General features: G+C 38.1%; 1 protein-coding gene across 3 annotated transcripts; it reads right to left on the minus strand.

Annotated features, from left to right (window-relative positions):
- Window positions 1–303: 303 nt before the first annotated feature.
- RAB22A (RAB22A, member RAS oncogene family) lies at window positions 304–14,809 on the minus strand. Of its 3 annotated transcripts, none has more exons than XM_088528076.1 (8): window positions 14,564–14,809; window positions 12,673–12,752; window positions 10,983–11,064; window positions 8,234–8,305; window positions 8,036–8,142; window positions 7,002–7,111; window positions 5,483–5,613; window positions 304–362 (listed from the first exon to the last, which is right to left on the minus strand). In XM_088528076.1, the coding sequence occupies exons 1-7, from the start codon at window positions 14,597–14,599 to the stop codon at window positions 5,516–5,518; spliced, it is 585 nt and encodes a 194-aa protein (XP_088384202.1). In that variant the 5' UTR covers window positions 14,600–14,809; the 3' UTR covers window positions 304–362; window positions 5,483–5,515. The 3 variants fall into 3 exon arrangements, with proteins under 3 accessions (XP_088384202.1, XP_088384210.1, XP_088384199.1); XM_088528084.1 differs by lacking the exon at window positions 304–362 and adding an exon at window positions 4,272–4,478; XM_088528073.1 differs by lacking the exon at window positions 304–362 and having other exon boundaries at window positions 4,555–5,613.
- Between the last annotated feature and the right edge of the window lie 12 nt (window positions 14,810–14,821).

Genomic DNA, 14,821 nt, shown 5'->3' on the forward strand with positions numbered 1-14,821 from the left:
GCCTCTAGAATTGGTTTGTTATCTCAGAAATGTAGTTTGGAGTCCAGAAAGGATTCTTATATCCCTTGAAATATTTATCTGTGACCCTTTCCGTATGAAGTTTGGGAAGTTTAAACAAGCATTACTAAGTCAAGCATTTTCTACTCTGACTGACCAAGAAAGAGCTCATATTCAAATTGCCATGGCCTCTAGAGGATCAAGAGGGATTTTTTTGTTTGTTTAAAACAGACATAGTTATCAGAAGGCCTAAAAATATATACAGAGAAATATATGTTAACAGCCAAATTCATACGTGAGAAACAAAGATGTGGTTTCAAGCTTGTTTCTTCTTACAGGTTGGAGCCATATGACAAGACAATCCTCTGAAAGGGAGCAACTGGCTTTAATTTTAAAAACAAAGCCCAACATCTTATTTCTATATATCAATCACCTGGTGCCTAACATTACTAGGGATGACCTGAACATAAGTGCATCTGTTTTGAGAATTCTGTAGTGATCTTTTAGTAATTTCATTTCAGGCACACAATTCTCGTGGTGTAGGGACCTGACTCTCACTCTGCTCTAAAACTACTTCCTGCAAAAAATAAAGTGTACCCTCATTGCCACGAGCAGATGACCATCTTTCTAGCTGTTTCAAGTGTTCAAGAGATACTTGAGGGTGTTTGTTTTTTAAAGAAAATGATAGGGCAGTATAGAAGTTGAAATCGGTGAATAACCCAGGTTCTTCCCATGTCTGACACCTACGTTTGCTCCCCGTCTCCCCTTTAGTTATTGCTTGTCGCAAATGAGGCTACCACGTAGTGGCCAGCCCTCCAGTTGGACGGCTTCTGTCCTGTAGATCAGCACTTCCCAAGATAGTCTTTGCAGATTGCTGATGCAGCACACCACAAATAGACCATCCCATCCTTAATCAACACCAAGAGCAGTTTCACAAGGAGGGAAATCATTCAAACATCACTGAAAATGCTTCAAACGTTAAGGCAAAGCAAAATGTTAAAGGAACAGTTTGGGCATATTTAACTGTACAAGATACTCAACATCTTTTTTTTTTCTAAATTAAAATGAATCTTTAACCACCTATGTAGGAAGACAACTCCTAATGAATTCCACCTCTCTTCGATAAGTTAAAGGATTAGACTTCCAGAACAGTGAGCAGGCACATGTCTTTTCCTGTTACTCTTCTCCTAAACATGTAAATATTCTTTCTTGAGCAGGGTGATAACATTATGCTATTGCATATGCTCATCTTTCATCAACAGATTCAAATCTGCCTCCAGTGCCCTTCTATACTATTAACTGACTGATCCTGTAGCACTTAAAAGGAAGGAGTTCACTGGTGTCAGTGGGGATTTAAAGTGCCTTGATTTGATTGCGTTGTCTTTCAGCATTGACTTAATAATATAAAAGGAGTTGCTACCTTCTTGGCAACAGTAAAGCTGTGAGAATTCTCTCAGAAGTTTTCAAAGCACCTATGGTGGTTTTCATTAATTTGGCCACTAAATGCTTCTGCCTTTTGTTAAATTTAAGCTTGCAGATCTTACCTATTTAGACACTTAGTGTTCCAATTTTCAGTACGTATACAAAATATGCTACAAAGCTACATACCACCCAGATCAAGAACCTGACAAGTCAGCTAATACTCCTGTAATTTAGAAGGTCAGATGAAAATACTCTCCAAACCTTGAAGGGCATGCTTAAGCAACTCCAAAGCCTAAGAACTAAATATTTGTCAAATGATGCCTGTGTACAAATCCGTAACTTCTGTGGGAGCAAGGCAGTCTTGTTTACAAGCCAAAACTGTCATATTTTGTTAGTTATAAATATGCTCTGGAGCAATAAAACAAAGTGTACCTTGTTACCATTGTAATGTGTGACACTTCTCCTTTTTAATAGGATTTGCAGCAATTAATTCCCTTTAAGAATGTACAAAAATCTAGTCTCTAGAATGAACTATATTCATTAAGCAAGAAAAGTTATACTGGAATAAAATATAAGTCCTGAGTTTTTTCAACAGCTTCTCAGGAGAAAGCTGTTACTAAAGAGTAGCTGTAATCGTTGATAATCAGCACTCTGAATACTCAAGGACTAATCAATCTCCTAATACAGAAGCTATTTTGGGACAAAATATGATCAATTCCAGCAGTCCTAGTGCAACATTTAAGTGGATGGCCTAATTAATACAGAATTAATTAACACAGAAGAAATCTTTTTCTCTGACAAAAACGAAAGTCTGAACAGCATGCATGTCTCATCCAGGAAGTCTACATTTCAGCTTTCAGTTATGGCCAAGTGATCAATAAACCATTATCTTGTGTGGGAAAAAACCCTTTATCAACAGTCTACTATTTTAAATGGACATGTTCTTAAAAGCCTCAATTATTTGTTAAACACTAGCTTGAACAATTTGAAACACTGGTCATTGCCATGTTTTCATTAACTGCTGCAATTTAAGACAAGTGCAAAGAGGTATGAACAATACAGACATTCCATCCAAATTCAGAACAAAACGAGTCACTATTTAGTTATGTAAGCAAATGGCCAAATTATCCAGACACAATGCTACCTTTTTAGCATTTTAAAAATGTGTTTCTAGTGTATAATCAAACAATTTAGGATAGTTTAGAAAAAAAAAAATAAAACGAGCACTGAAACAGGATGCCCAGGTTGGTTGTGGAATCTCCTTCCTTGGAGAAGCTCCGGAGCTGTCCTGCCTCTATCCTGGACACTTGGCTCCAGATGACCCTGGCCGAGAGCTCCAGAGCTCCCTTCCAACCTCAACCATGATTTGCTAAGAGACCTTCATCTCAGAACTTGCCTAGCTCTAAGGCTAGCTCAGCATCAAAGGTTTCTTCTCAAGTCAATAAAGATTGAGTGCTATTAAACCAATTATTCTCTCACTGGAAAGCAGATTTAAAAATCACTCATACCCCCTGCTAGTAGACAATGATAATTTAAAGACAGAGTTTGTAATTCCCAATTCTGCTAAACTGCATGAAAAATATTTCCGATACCAGACTTTACTTCTCTTACTATAATACTTCCAAGTTCAAGAAAATCTCCAGATATTTTACTAACAAACTATTAACACACTATTTTCTATAACATCATTAAGACACTAATGGACCTAGTTTTTGGGTGCAGAATAGTCTTCTCAAGCAGTGCTAAAACCAATGGCTTGCTGGAGAAAAACACAACAGAATGCAGCAACTGAAGATAAGTGGCCACAAGGTCTTAGTAGTGGTAGAGAATCAACTGCAACGACAGAATCTATTTAGAAACTTCCCAACAAAACGAAGCAACTTGGAAGTTACAAAGGAGCGAGACCTGCAGTGATGACACAGGATTATGAAGTGATCATGGTATGATCTGGTGCTGCCAAGTGCACACAAATCACCACTCCAAAATAATCTTTCATCATGTAGAAAGAAATTCTGCTTTACAACACAAGTGTCTCAAGTGTACAATATCTGAGATCTCCTTTAAGCTGGAATCAAAAATGTTTGAAACCTAGTTTAGTAAGTAGATGACCATGTATGACCAAGCTCATTTGGTTTATTAAGTATAATTCTATAATTTTTTGTAAGAGTACCAGAATTTTCTGTTCATAATTTATTTGAATAGGCTGAACAAAAGGCTGAACATTGAACGGAAACCTGTCTGTATTATGAGATGCTTTTTGTTTTCAGAGGAGCTTCAAACAACTTGTTTGATGAAGATATACTTCTTAGGCATTCTGTACCTATGAAGCCTGTACAACTGTGGCAAAGAAAGGGCATATTTGACTATGTAGCTGTAAGTAAAGGGAATAATGAGAAATACAGCCACCAAATTCCAATTAAAATGTGCTGATCTATTCAAAATCTCTCACCATAATGGTTTAACTGTTTTTCTCCAGAATAGCTCTACAAGAATTTTGAATAATACAAACTAGGCTGAAGTAGAAGGTCTTTCATTCTTTGACACTTCCTTTAGAAAAAAAATACTTAAGATGAAAGCCAAAGCACACAGAATAAGCATCAACAACACGAGTTCATTTTGATACTAAAGCGAGAGAGTATTTTTTAGTATATAATTGAGATTAGTAAACTCTTTTTTTGAAAGGATGAAATTCCTCACTACTGCTGGTAGGAAAAAATAAATAAATAAAACAGCATAGTAGGGCATGGCCAATCTGTAGTTTAATTGAAAGCATACTAAAAGCAGGACAATATAAACTAAAAGCTGATTTGCTAAAAGAGCTTCTCACAGATGAAAAAGCCCAGGAGTCAACAGGTAATGATCTACATTACCATACGACTTCTGTTTAGTTCCTATTTGTAATTTTTCACCCAAACAAGGAAAGACTGGGCGCAGCACAGATGAATACTTGCTGATGAACACAGAGCTCACACACTGCACTAACAGTAGCTTCTTTCAGATGTGAGCTAAAGAATGAATTTCAGCTTGCTTCTTGGCAAAGTTACTGACAGAGGCAAGACCTAATAATAGTCGAGGGAAAAAAAGAAAAAAAAAAAAAAGGAAAAAAGGGGATCTTCAGGAGTTTATCCATGGGTGTGGAATGGAAGGAAGGAATAACTGCATTATTTCACTGTTTTTACATTATTTATATTTTAAACATTGGTCTCATAAATATAACATGAACACTTTACACATGCCAAGCAGTTCAAAGCTTTCCCCCAAACGTTTTAAACCTTACCAGAATTATTGACAGTATCTGTTTTCAGTCAGTAACCACTTAACTTAGTCAGAACTACAGCTAGGTTATCTTCTAGCAACATCTTAATATTGAAAAAAGCTTGTAGAAACAGAAGGATGCCTGTAAGCAGATCAGTTTGCCTTAAAGTGATTAGTCAGCATGTGAAAAAGATTGTCCATGGTTTAAAAGCTGTTGCTTTTCTGTTTAAAAGCTGTTGTGTTCCCCCTGCCCCACATAATATCTTTAAATAAAAAGTGCAAATGGGATTTGGGGACTGGATGGACTGATTTGCTCATCATGTCTTCAGTTGCTTATTTCGTAGCCACCGCAAGTCAACTGTCCCATTATACTTTGGATTAGCTACAGTTACATTTAAAATAAGGCTCACTGAAGAAAAGGAAGAAATGCCATCCGACTGACTCAAATTTCAACAGATTCCTCCCACCCCCAAGTCCGACAAAAGTGCTCATATCCCTTTTTACAAAAAACATAGAATCTTGATTACAAAACTATTAAACATTTCATTTCTACCATCCATATAGTCACCTTCCTTTCAAGCAAGGCCAAAAAAGTGATGATGGATTCCCTTTGAATACAAGAGATACTACTACACATTTTGTAAGTAAACAGGCTGACATTATGATTGCAGTCTCTTCTGCGAGCATACAGATGTCAGATGAACTGGTCCTTTTTTGTGGGACCTTGGGTGTAAGAACACCAGCAGATAAAGATCTAAGACTGATAATATAAACCCAACATGAACTATTAACTTCCAAGACCACCTACTGTATAAACAAGTCTGATTTTCTAAGGAATCAGTCAACAGCAGCTGCGTTTTGTCACCGATGGCTGTCTTCTAAGCTTGAAGCCCTTACCACTAAGTGGGGGGTTGGTGTCAGTTGATGGAATTCTACGACCTGCAAGGAGGTAAAAAAAACATTTATAGAATGCATTATGCATGGAAAATTTAGGCATTCAATATCTGTTTTGCATGCAAAAATTTGTATTTGATAAGTCATTAACGACATTCCTGCGTAATAAAATAGCTGCTAACAGTCTGTACTATGTCTTTAATAGGGACGTTTCCAAGGGAGCTTTCAAGGGAGCCACAGAAGCCCCCAGGAAACAGACTCCACAGGATGCTATACCACCTAGAATCTCTCCAGAGTTGTAATCTCATTCAGTATTTTCACAGCATACCCCCTTCATGAGGGTTGGTACGAACCTGTAAGGAGGGCTGCTTTGGTTTTCTGATCAGTCTCAAGTTGACTGTTCCTTTCAGAAAAGGATATAAGGCTTTAAGGGATTTTTTTTTCAGTTGAATCAGAATCAGTTTTAGAGTTGTTTAGAGCAACTGTTAAATCCATATATTAAGAAGCTAATCTACAGCATATACTTTTTACATCAGCTTCAACAAATTCAGCTGTTCACAAGGAGCCTATTTTTCCTTTCAGTCAAACATTTGCAGAGCTATTTGAAGTTAAACAGATGCAGTGCATATGTATATACATACACACATGGGTTACTGTTTTTCTTGTTTTTAGAATCATGTTGACATATCTACATACTGGTACTGCTGCCTACAATATACCCTACAAATAATATTGTCTGGAATTTACTTTGGAATACTGCCTGCTTTTGATTCATTCAAAACAAGATTTTTTTCCCTCAGCCCTATGAATGAGGCAGAAAAGATTTGTGATTTACTTGAAAAACAAGGGAAATAAAGATGACAACGCAAAATCTAGTGGGGAAAAAAAACACAAACAAAAAAAATAAAACAAACCGACATTTCCCAGAGAATAACCTTGCACTTTTTTGAGTTATGCTCTCAAAAAATGCCTTTTCTAAACCAAGTACAAACACTGAGAGTGAGAAATAAATTCTTTTTCTCAAATGTATAAGGTTGAATCTTCCCCAGTTTCCTTTCCTCACCCTTCTGTAACCTTGAAAGTACTAATTGAAACAGTCAATAACAGATATAGTAAGATGACACTGGCTTCACCATCAGTGCCCTTCTTGCTATTTATCTAGTGGCAACACAGGGAGCTTAAAATTCCTTAAAGAAACCTTTAGAGGTCATAAGATGAGGAAGAAAAAAGAGTGTCCATTTTACAATTTTGAATTCAAAACTGCTTATGATATTCTTTAAAACTGCTTATAATATTATAGTAATTATAAGCATAATTGCTTATAGTAATATTCTTTTGTGCCTAAATAGCACAAAAAGCATAGTAAAAACACTCCTGCTCGAAATTCTTTCAGTAGAAAACATGTAGAAAACATCCACTGCTTGAATACTTACTAATTTCTATAAAGAGTTCATTAATGTTTATTGCATTTTTCGCACTTGTCTCTACAAATATTGCATGGATAGAATCTGCATAGTCTTTAGCATCTTTTTCCATGACTTCTCTGAGAAAACATAAAGAAGAAAACATAAATACAGAAAGAACCATTATCCAAGTTTTAAGTGATAACTAGCCTTAAGTGGTTCATTAAATGACAATTCTGTATTACCTGTTTGGCTTCACACTGCCCTCTCATCCTTAGGTTGATGCTTATCCTTTATTCTATGACATTATTGCTGGGCTGTCCCCCCACCCTCAGGAAGGGGCATCATTGAAACACAATCATAACAAACTAAACAAGGCCTTAATCCATCTGAAAACATTACAGCAAAGTTTGCTTCTTGAGAGCTCATGTCTGCAATCAGTCATTTGCGAGTTGCTTTATTCCTCATACACACAAGTAGTGAGTTAAATCTGGTGAAAGACACTCACGACTTGCTTCCATTTTTAATCTAATACTGTGAGTTTCCTAAAGTTACTTCCAAAATCAACTATCTTGCAATTTAACAGATTAATATCATTTACTTTGCAGCAGTATGAAAGTATAAACATATTCAACCTGCACATACAACAGAGACATGAAATAAAATATATATATATATATTTGGCCCCTCCAGATAGGCAAGTTGATAACACTTGGCATATTTCCTTAAAAAACAAGAAAAAGAAGAGAGGCCAACAGGTTAGAACAGTGAAGTATACTCTATATCACGTTATATGCAATTTCTAGACTGTATATGCCGCTTTCAGTAACAAGGGACTTAAGTTATCAAGAAGTGCAAAGGCAGAGTCTTTGGATCAGTGACAAATATGCCTCTGATTGAAGAGCAAGGAACTAATATTGCATATCTTAGATTTGTCTTCCAAGTAATTTTATAGTAATTCAGTTTTTGACAAATACTCGTTCCTTCTGACATCTAAACACGTTTAGCACTATAAGCTTATTCCCTTAAGTGAAACTTGCATTGAACTGTCAGTAATTCCTTACCTTACGTCATTAAGATCGCACTTATTTCCTGCAATAGCTACAACAATGTTTGGAGGTCCATGTTGTCGAAGTTCTTTCACCCAGTTCTTTAACGTTGAGAAAGTTTCCTGGTAAGGCAAAAAGCAGAAGGAGTAAGGCCTGGTCCAGCAGACACGTAAATCACAATGTTTATAGCTGGGTCAAAACCCGTTTTTGTACCTCTTTCGTGATGTCATAAACTATAATGGCTGCAGCTGATCCTCTGTAGTACATTGGGGCTAAAGCACGGAACTGGAAGAAAGAAACTGTGTATTAGGATTCTGCCCTTTCACTGACTTCCATGATTTACTTATTAATATTAAATGAAACTAGCTTTAATATTCACATTAGTGGAAGGCATATTTTACAGTTACAGACAGGCTATGCAGTAGGATATGCAAACTTCCAGGAAAATACTGCTTTTCAAAGGCAAATCACTTTTTGTTTTGGGACAAAGAGAAACATAAAACTAGCATATATTACCACTTATCTGAAATGTCCACAGGTCATTGTCAAACTATAGCCCTCCTGAAAAATGGATAAGTGATGCTAATTTAGAATTTATATGTTAGGTATGCTGGCTTAATTTTAATCTAACTATCAGTTTTAGGAATTTTGAGTTTTTCTCCAAACTCAAGAATTAGAATCATGCTCAAAGCTAAAAACTGCAAAACCTACACTCATGTGACCTGCTGCAAATTAAAGCTTTAAGGAACACTTTGGGTATTCAAAGACTTAAAGTTATTGCAATCTTCAGATTTGAATCTACAGCAGGTATATTTGGTTAGTAGCAAGCATCCAGTGTACGAAGGAGGCATCTATCTTTGCATGAATCCAGGAAAACTAAAAACCAGAATTATTAATCAAACGTTCTTAGAAATTCAGTGTGATGTTCTCGTAATTTAAAAAGGACCAGACAACTAATGTAGCAATCAGAAATGTCAGTGGAGGCACAAAGCAAGTTGCATGTGCTTTTTTGATGTAAGCATACGTTTCAGACCTTTCATGCATCTTACTACTCAGGTTAAAATTCATGAATAGAACTTACTTTTTCGTAAAAACTTATTTGGTTCTAATAAAACACCCATTTCCTTTTGCCTAATACAGTTCAGCTGAAAGCAATATTATAAATCCTAAAAATCTTACTATAAAGCAGAATTCCAGACCTTTTACACTTGGCTCTCAAATTCTGTTTTGAGAACAGGATTTTGAACACTAAGTTCAGAACATAAAAGATATATAATAGGGGGAAAGGGAAACACAGGCTTGCATTCAGTTCATGTTGGGGTGTAATCCCTGTTCTCCCCATAAGTACTAAAACATAAAGGAAAACATATTTGAAAAACCACCACTTGGATTGGTTGCAATCTGGCTTTTTGATTATTTGACTATTTGCATTGAGAAAAAAAAAAAAAAAAAAAAAAAAAAAAAAAAAAAAAACAATTTCCACTTGATGATTTTGTATTACTCTCATTTCTTGCCTGCTAACACTTAGATACTTTTTTCCATCTAAGAATAGCCAGCAGATAAAATACATTAACAAAACAGATGTTCCAAGAAACAGTGAATTTTCCTTTTTGCTGTCTTCTGCCCTCCAGCCTTTGATTTGCATTTCAACAGGTTTTTAACAAGCTGTACTATAATTATTCTGACATATTCTCTCAATTGTTAGGTAAGAAGGTCAAAAATCCGAATCACTAAAAATGATTTTCACTGACCTTTAGTCAGTGAAAAAGAAATGAAGAACCATTAAGGCAGGTGTATATGGAGAATACCATATTCATGTGAATTGGTGCATTCCATCTTCAGAGTAAAGCTAGACAGACATTTCTAAAGCTGTTTCAAATAACAGAAGATTGCCCAGTATAACATAGCACTATTTGCTGATGGGCTTTTTAAGTGTGAAATAGCAAAAGCTACTCAAAATAATACTAGAATTGGAAGCTTCATTCACTACCTATCACAGCTCTGCAGAGAAATTTTAGTGCTGAGAAAAATGTGAGTATTTTTGGTACTCCAAATCAGCACAGATGCAATAAATGCAACAACTGATTTTGGAAAGGGTTCCGAATCCAGAATACTTTGCCACATATTCCAGCACAAGGCAGGTACAGAGATCAACTGTGACTAGTGCTAAGTGATGGGCAAGTGCTGACTGACTGCTGGTAACGGATGGATTGTGACACTTGTGACAACTTGCACGCTACAGGACACATCACTGACAACTGGCTTTATACGGTGCTGCTGACAGGAAACGCATCATGCAAAATCCTCAGCTCTAAAAACGCAATATAGATATATTCAAGTGACACTAGAGCCATAAATGCTGTTATCAAGCTATGAAGCTAGTAAGTCCATGACTCTAAAAGGTCAAGTGACTGAACAGGCATAGTTTTTAAAAGATGTTTTCTTAAGCTTGTGCTCTTCAACAGTAAGAGAGGCATATTATTTCTCCAAGTAGTCCTGAAAATAGCACACCTCTGCTCGCCCGTTGGTGCCCTAAAGTAACCACCCAACACGATTCAATTGACTTTTCACAAGCACAGCTCAGGCATCTGTTCTTGTCACAGTTTACCCACATTCTGAATAAAGTTACCACGAGTAATCAAGAGTTGCCAGTAACTAAGAACCTGAACTGCAAGAATACAACAAGCAGTTGATAAAATCCTTAGTTTCCTTCAGTGTTGCTAGCAGCCATAAGCAAGAAAATTAGCAAGAGAAACTTTCCTTTTAAATTTTAGTTTAAAATCATGAGACTAATTAAGCTTTTGTTGTCTCCCCTTAGAACTGTGTATATTGCAGAGCTCAAAGTCCAGGTACAGGAAAAAAAAAAAAACTATTATTCAAAATAGATTTCTTGATATAGCTTCTAGCATCATTAGATAATTCATAACTAAAATGATTTCACAGAGTAATTGAGTCAACTTACCCTCTCCTGTCCAGCTGTATCCCAAATTAGGAATTTATGCAACTCATTTTGATACTGTACAGTTTTGGTCATAAATGAGGCTCTGGAAAAAAATATAAGTGTGTTGTTAGAGTATTGTTATCATAAACTTTTAATAAGGTTTATTTTTTAAAAAAAGTGAAATGCTTTCCTACAAATAAAATCAAGATTGTGATAAGCAGAAACAGAAATTAATATAAGGCAAAGGGCCCTATCTGGAGGCTGAAATTAAACTATGAGATAAGAAGGTTCAAAAATGCAAATTCAGTATTTATTCTTCTTTAGCTTTTGATGAAAATAAAGATTGTATGTTCACAAAATAACAGGTGGCTAGTCATCTTCACACCTTTCTTCCTAAATGGAAGAATAACCACAGCAATTCATCTAAATGTAAACAGGAAACATTTTGAAGGAAAGATCACATAAAAAAAGCCTTTTCCCTTCTATCAACTTTTTCTAAATCTCTGTACTCGCATTTAGAGAAACACTGTTAATTTCACTTTGGGGGAGTAAAGAAAGGAAGATTCCTATTTATTTTTTAGGTGTTAAGAGGTCACAAAAATCAACAATCAACAACATGTTTGTTGTGTCTGCTCTGTACAGGTCTCGCCTGCCATTACACAGTGAACTGCAGGGACTCCTGCATTTCCAGGAGACAAACCAAAATTAAAATTCTATTCCTAGGCTCCAGTCTGCTCCTCCTCTCCCAGATTTCAGGAGCACAAAACAACTATCTGTATTTAAAATAAGGGGAGTCCTACAGGATATCTTGCAATTCAGTAGCAGCATGTATACCACAAGGTTTTTTTTTTTTTTTTTTAAAAAAAAGAGGGGCAGAAAGAGGGAGAGAGGCAGACATGTCAAGCATGTCAAGAACATCACATTTTTAAGAGGAAAGGATGAGACACCACTGATCTTTATCAGCAGGATTTCTTCAGTGAAAAAGCACCTGAGACAGGAAGTTACTTTGATACCAAGCTCTCAAGATGACATGAAGCCTTGCTCTCCCATGAGTAAAGAACTGCCTCTTTCTGTGCAAAGCAACCTGCAGCAAACAAGGACAGCAAAGGACTGTTCCTTGCCCATTCAATACATTTTAAAATTGAATATTGCCCCTTTGAGACACATCCTTCACATATCCTTAGATATGAGCATAATTGCATTAACAATTTCATTAGTTACTCAACAGAATGTATATTACCTATAGATGTTAAAACTAATCAAGAGAACCACAAACTAAATTAGCATATTAGCCACCTTTGAAAACCAAGATTTCTTACTCCTTCCTTTTGAATTTGAATATAAGAAGGATAGCAATCTCACAACAAATACACTCTGAAACTAAATAGCGCATAAAAAAAGCACAGTTCCCTTAACAGAAATAGAATTTATTCATAACCCTGGAGTCCTAATAGGATTTTGTTGGATAAAATTAGCAAGATAAAATGGGTCAAGATCTTACACATGAAAATGGAAGCTGCAGAAGCACAGAACATACTCCTAGGTTTCCTACGGTTTCTCACATGCTAAGACCACAGTGTCTTCATTGCCACATTTTGCACTCACACACTGAGAAAGCTCATGTGTTCTTATCAGTAGGCGCAGATGTACGTTCATATAATTTGGACTGAGTAATTACAATAATTCAAATTTACTTTAGTCTGTTTCTTACCCTATTGTTGGATTGATGTTGGGATCAAAGCTGTCTTCTACAAATCTCCACACAATGCTTGACTTGCCCACACCAGTGTCCTGAGAAAGAACAGTAACAGTTGAAAGAGATGATAGTTACTATAAGCTACTAATAAAAATTCTTTTTGTCATCATATCTTCTGTTATGCTCCACACAGGTAACATGTTCCTGTAGATAATACCCAAGAAATCAGAAATATCTCATTAAATTTAGATGAATATGGAAGGAGAAAAAAAAAGTCTGAGAAATTAAACCAAATGGTTGTAAAGAAGGTTTAAAAAGATTGTGCTCATACAACGTCACATGAATTTATTCAAGTGCTTTTTTTGCAAAGCTCCAAAGTATATCTGAACAAAAGCTGTTTCAACAGGGAAAGACCTTCTACCACGCTCAGTAAAATAAACAGTAACTGAAGATGGTACATCATTCCTGCAAGCCAATTGACTGTCTAAAATTGTGCAAGCATGACACGCTCATTTCAAATTCTGACTAATGCTGTCCCACCCTGCTTAATGAAAGGCCTGAAGTTTCTTCTCTGACACACCTGAAGGATGCGTCAAACACGACTCTACGGGGGAACAAATGGCAGAGGAAAAATGGAGCGTAAAAACTAAGATTTCTATCAGTTCAAGAGAAATCTAATGCCAAGTCATATACATATACGTACCACCAACTTGGGGGTAAAAAAGTAAATGCAAGAGAGAGGAGGCAAACTTAAGAGTGAAATACCATATACCATCAGCACCGAAAAAATTCCTCATAGCACCTAGACTTTTTAAATGGCAATTTAGTTAACATATTTGAAGATCAACTTTTCACTTGGTGTCTCCAGATTTATTAACAGTTTTAAAGAAAAAGAATTGCCAAATGCTTCACTGGATGTAAAGTTCTGTTTCGTTTCATGTGTTGCCCTGCCCCTTTTGAAAGGTGAGCGCCACAACAAGTGCAGGGACAGCAGTGTTTACCTTTTCAAGTTATTTCCCTCTCAAGAAAAAGCTACACAGAAACGCATTATCTCGATTCTGTGATTTACAGTTTCCAGCTCCCAATAACAGCACAAGCCTTATGGAAAGAAATGCAGATGCAGCTCCTGGGTCTGGAGCTCAGGGACCAGCATTTCGAGGTGCTGCTTCTCCCTGTCCGGCATCACTGGCGGCTCCGCATGGAGGCCGAGCGCAGGGTAAACAGCACCTATCCCAAATACTTCCTCACCATTAGGAAACACAGAAACCTGTCATTTACCCCCCCAAAGGGCAGCGTGTCCATTAGGGACAGGAACAACCCTGCTTGTCATGCTCTAAAAAATGCAGGATTTAGATAATAGACAGGGAGGGAAAAAAAAAAAAAAAAAAAAAAAGCCAGACCAATTAAAAGAGAGGTTCTCCAAAGTTATCAGCACAAATCAAGCCAGAGCACATTTTTGCTCTCTGGATTTTTTAAACCACTCTAGTTTGCTCGAAGCGTCCTTTTCTTTCCCACTACCCACTGTCCCCAGAGCATTTTTAGAGCCTAAAAAATAAAAAAAAATAACCCGCTGTTAAAGCCTCTGAAATCAAATCGGGTGGGGCAAAAGGGGTGCCCAGCGCACTGGGGATCCCGGCGCCTCAGGCAGGGCGCAGGGAAGCGCCCAGGGGCGCCCCAGGTCTCCTGCCCTCTGGTCTCCCACACAGGACAGTTCTCCCCACGCAGGGGGGTGGCCAGGAGGCCTCCGGCCGCGCGGGGAGGCCGCTCGGGCCGGGCCGGGCCGGGGCCGGGCCGCGCTCGGCGGACCTGCCAGGGGCGGCGGCCGCCTCGGAGCGATGCCGCGGGCAGCGGCTCGGCCGCCCCCTTGCCCCGTCCCGCGGCGCCCGCCCGCGCGCGAGGCACTCACCCCCAGCAGACAAACTTTCAGCTCCCTCAGAGCCATGGCCGGGAGAGGCTGCCGCCCTCAGCGAAAGCCTCAGGCGCGGCCCGGAAAAACCATAGCCCTGCCCAGGCAGCGCGCGTGCCAGAGCCCCCGGGCGCGCAGGCAGCCCCGGCGCGGCGGCCCCCGCCTCAGCGCGCCCCTCCGCTGCCTGGTTACGAGTCCTCCTCCCTCCCGGGGCTCCGCAGGCCGCGCGCCATCTTGGGCGGCGCGCCGGCGTCACCC

This window comes from Tinamus guttatus, unplaced genomic scaffold, assembly GCF_059628265.1.
Source record: "Tinamus guttatus ecotype Peru unplaced genomic scaffold, ASM5962826v1 Tinamus_guttatus_pri_ptg000027l, whole genome shotgun sequence".
Lineage (NCBI taxonomy): Eukaryota > Metazoa > Chordata > Aves > Tinamiformes > Tinamidae > Tinamus > Tinamus guttatus.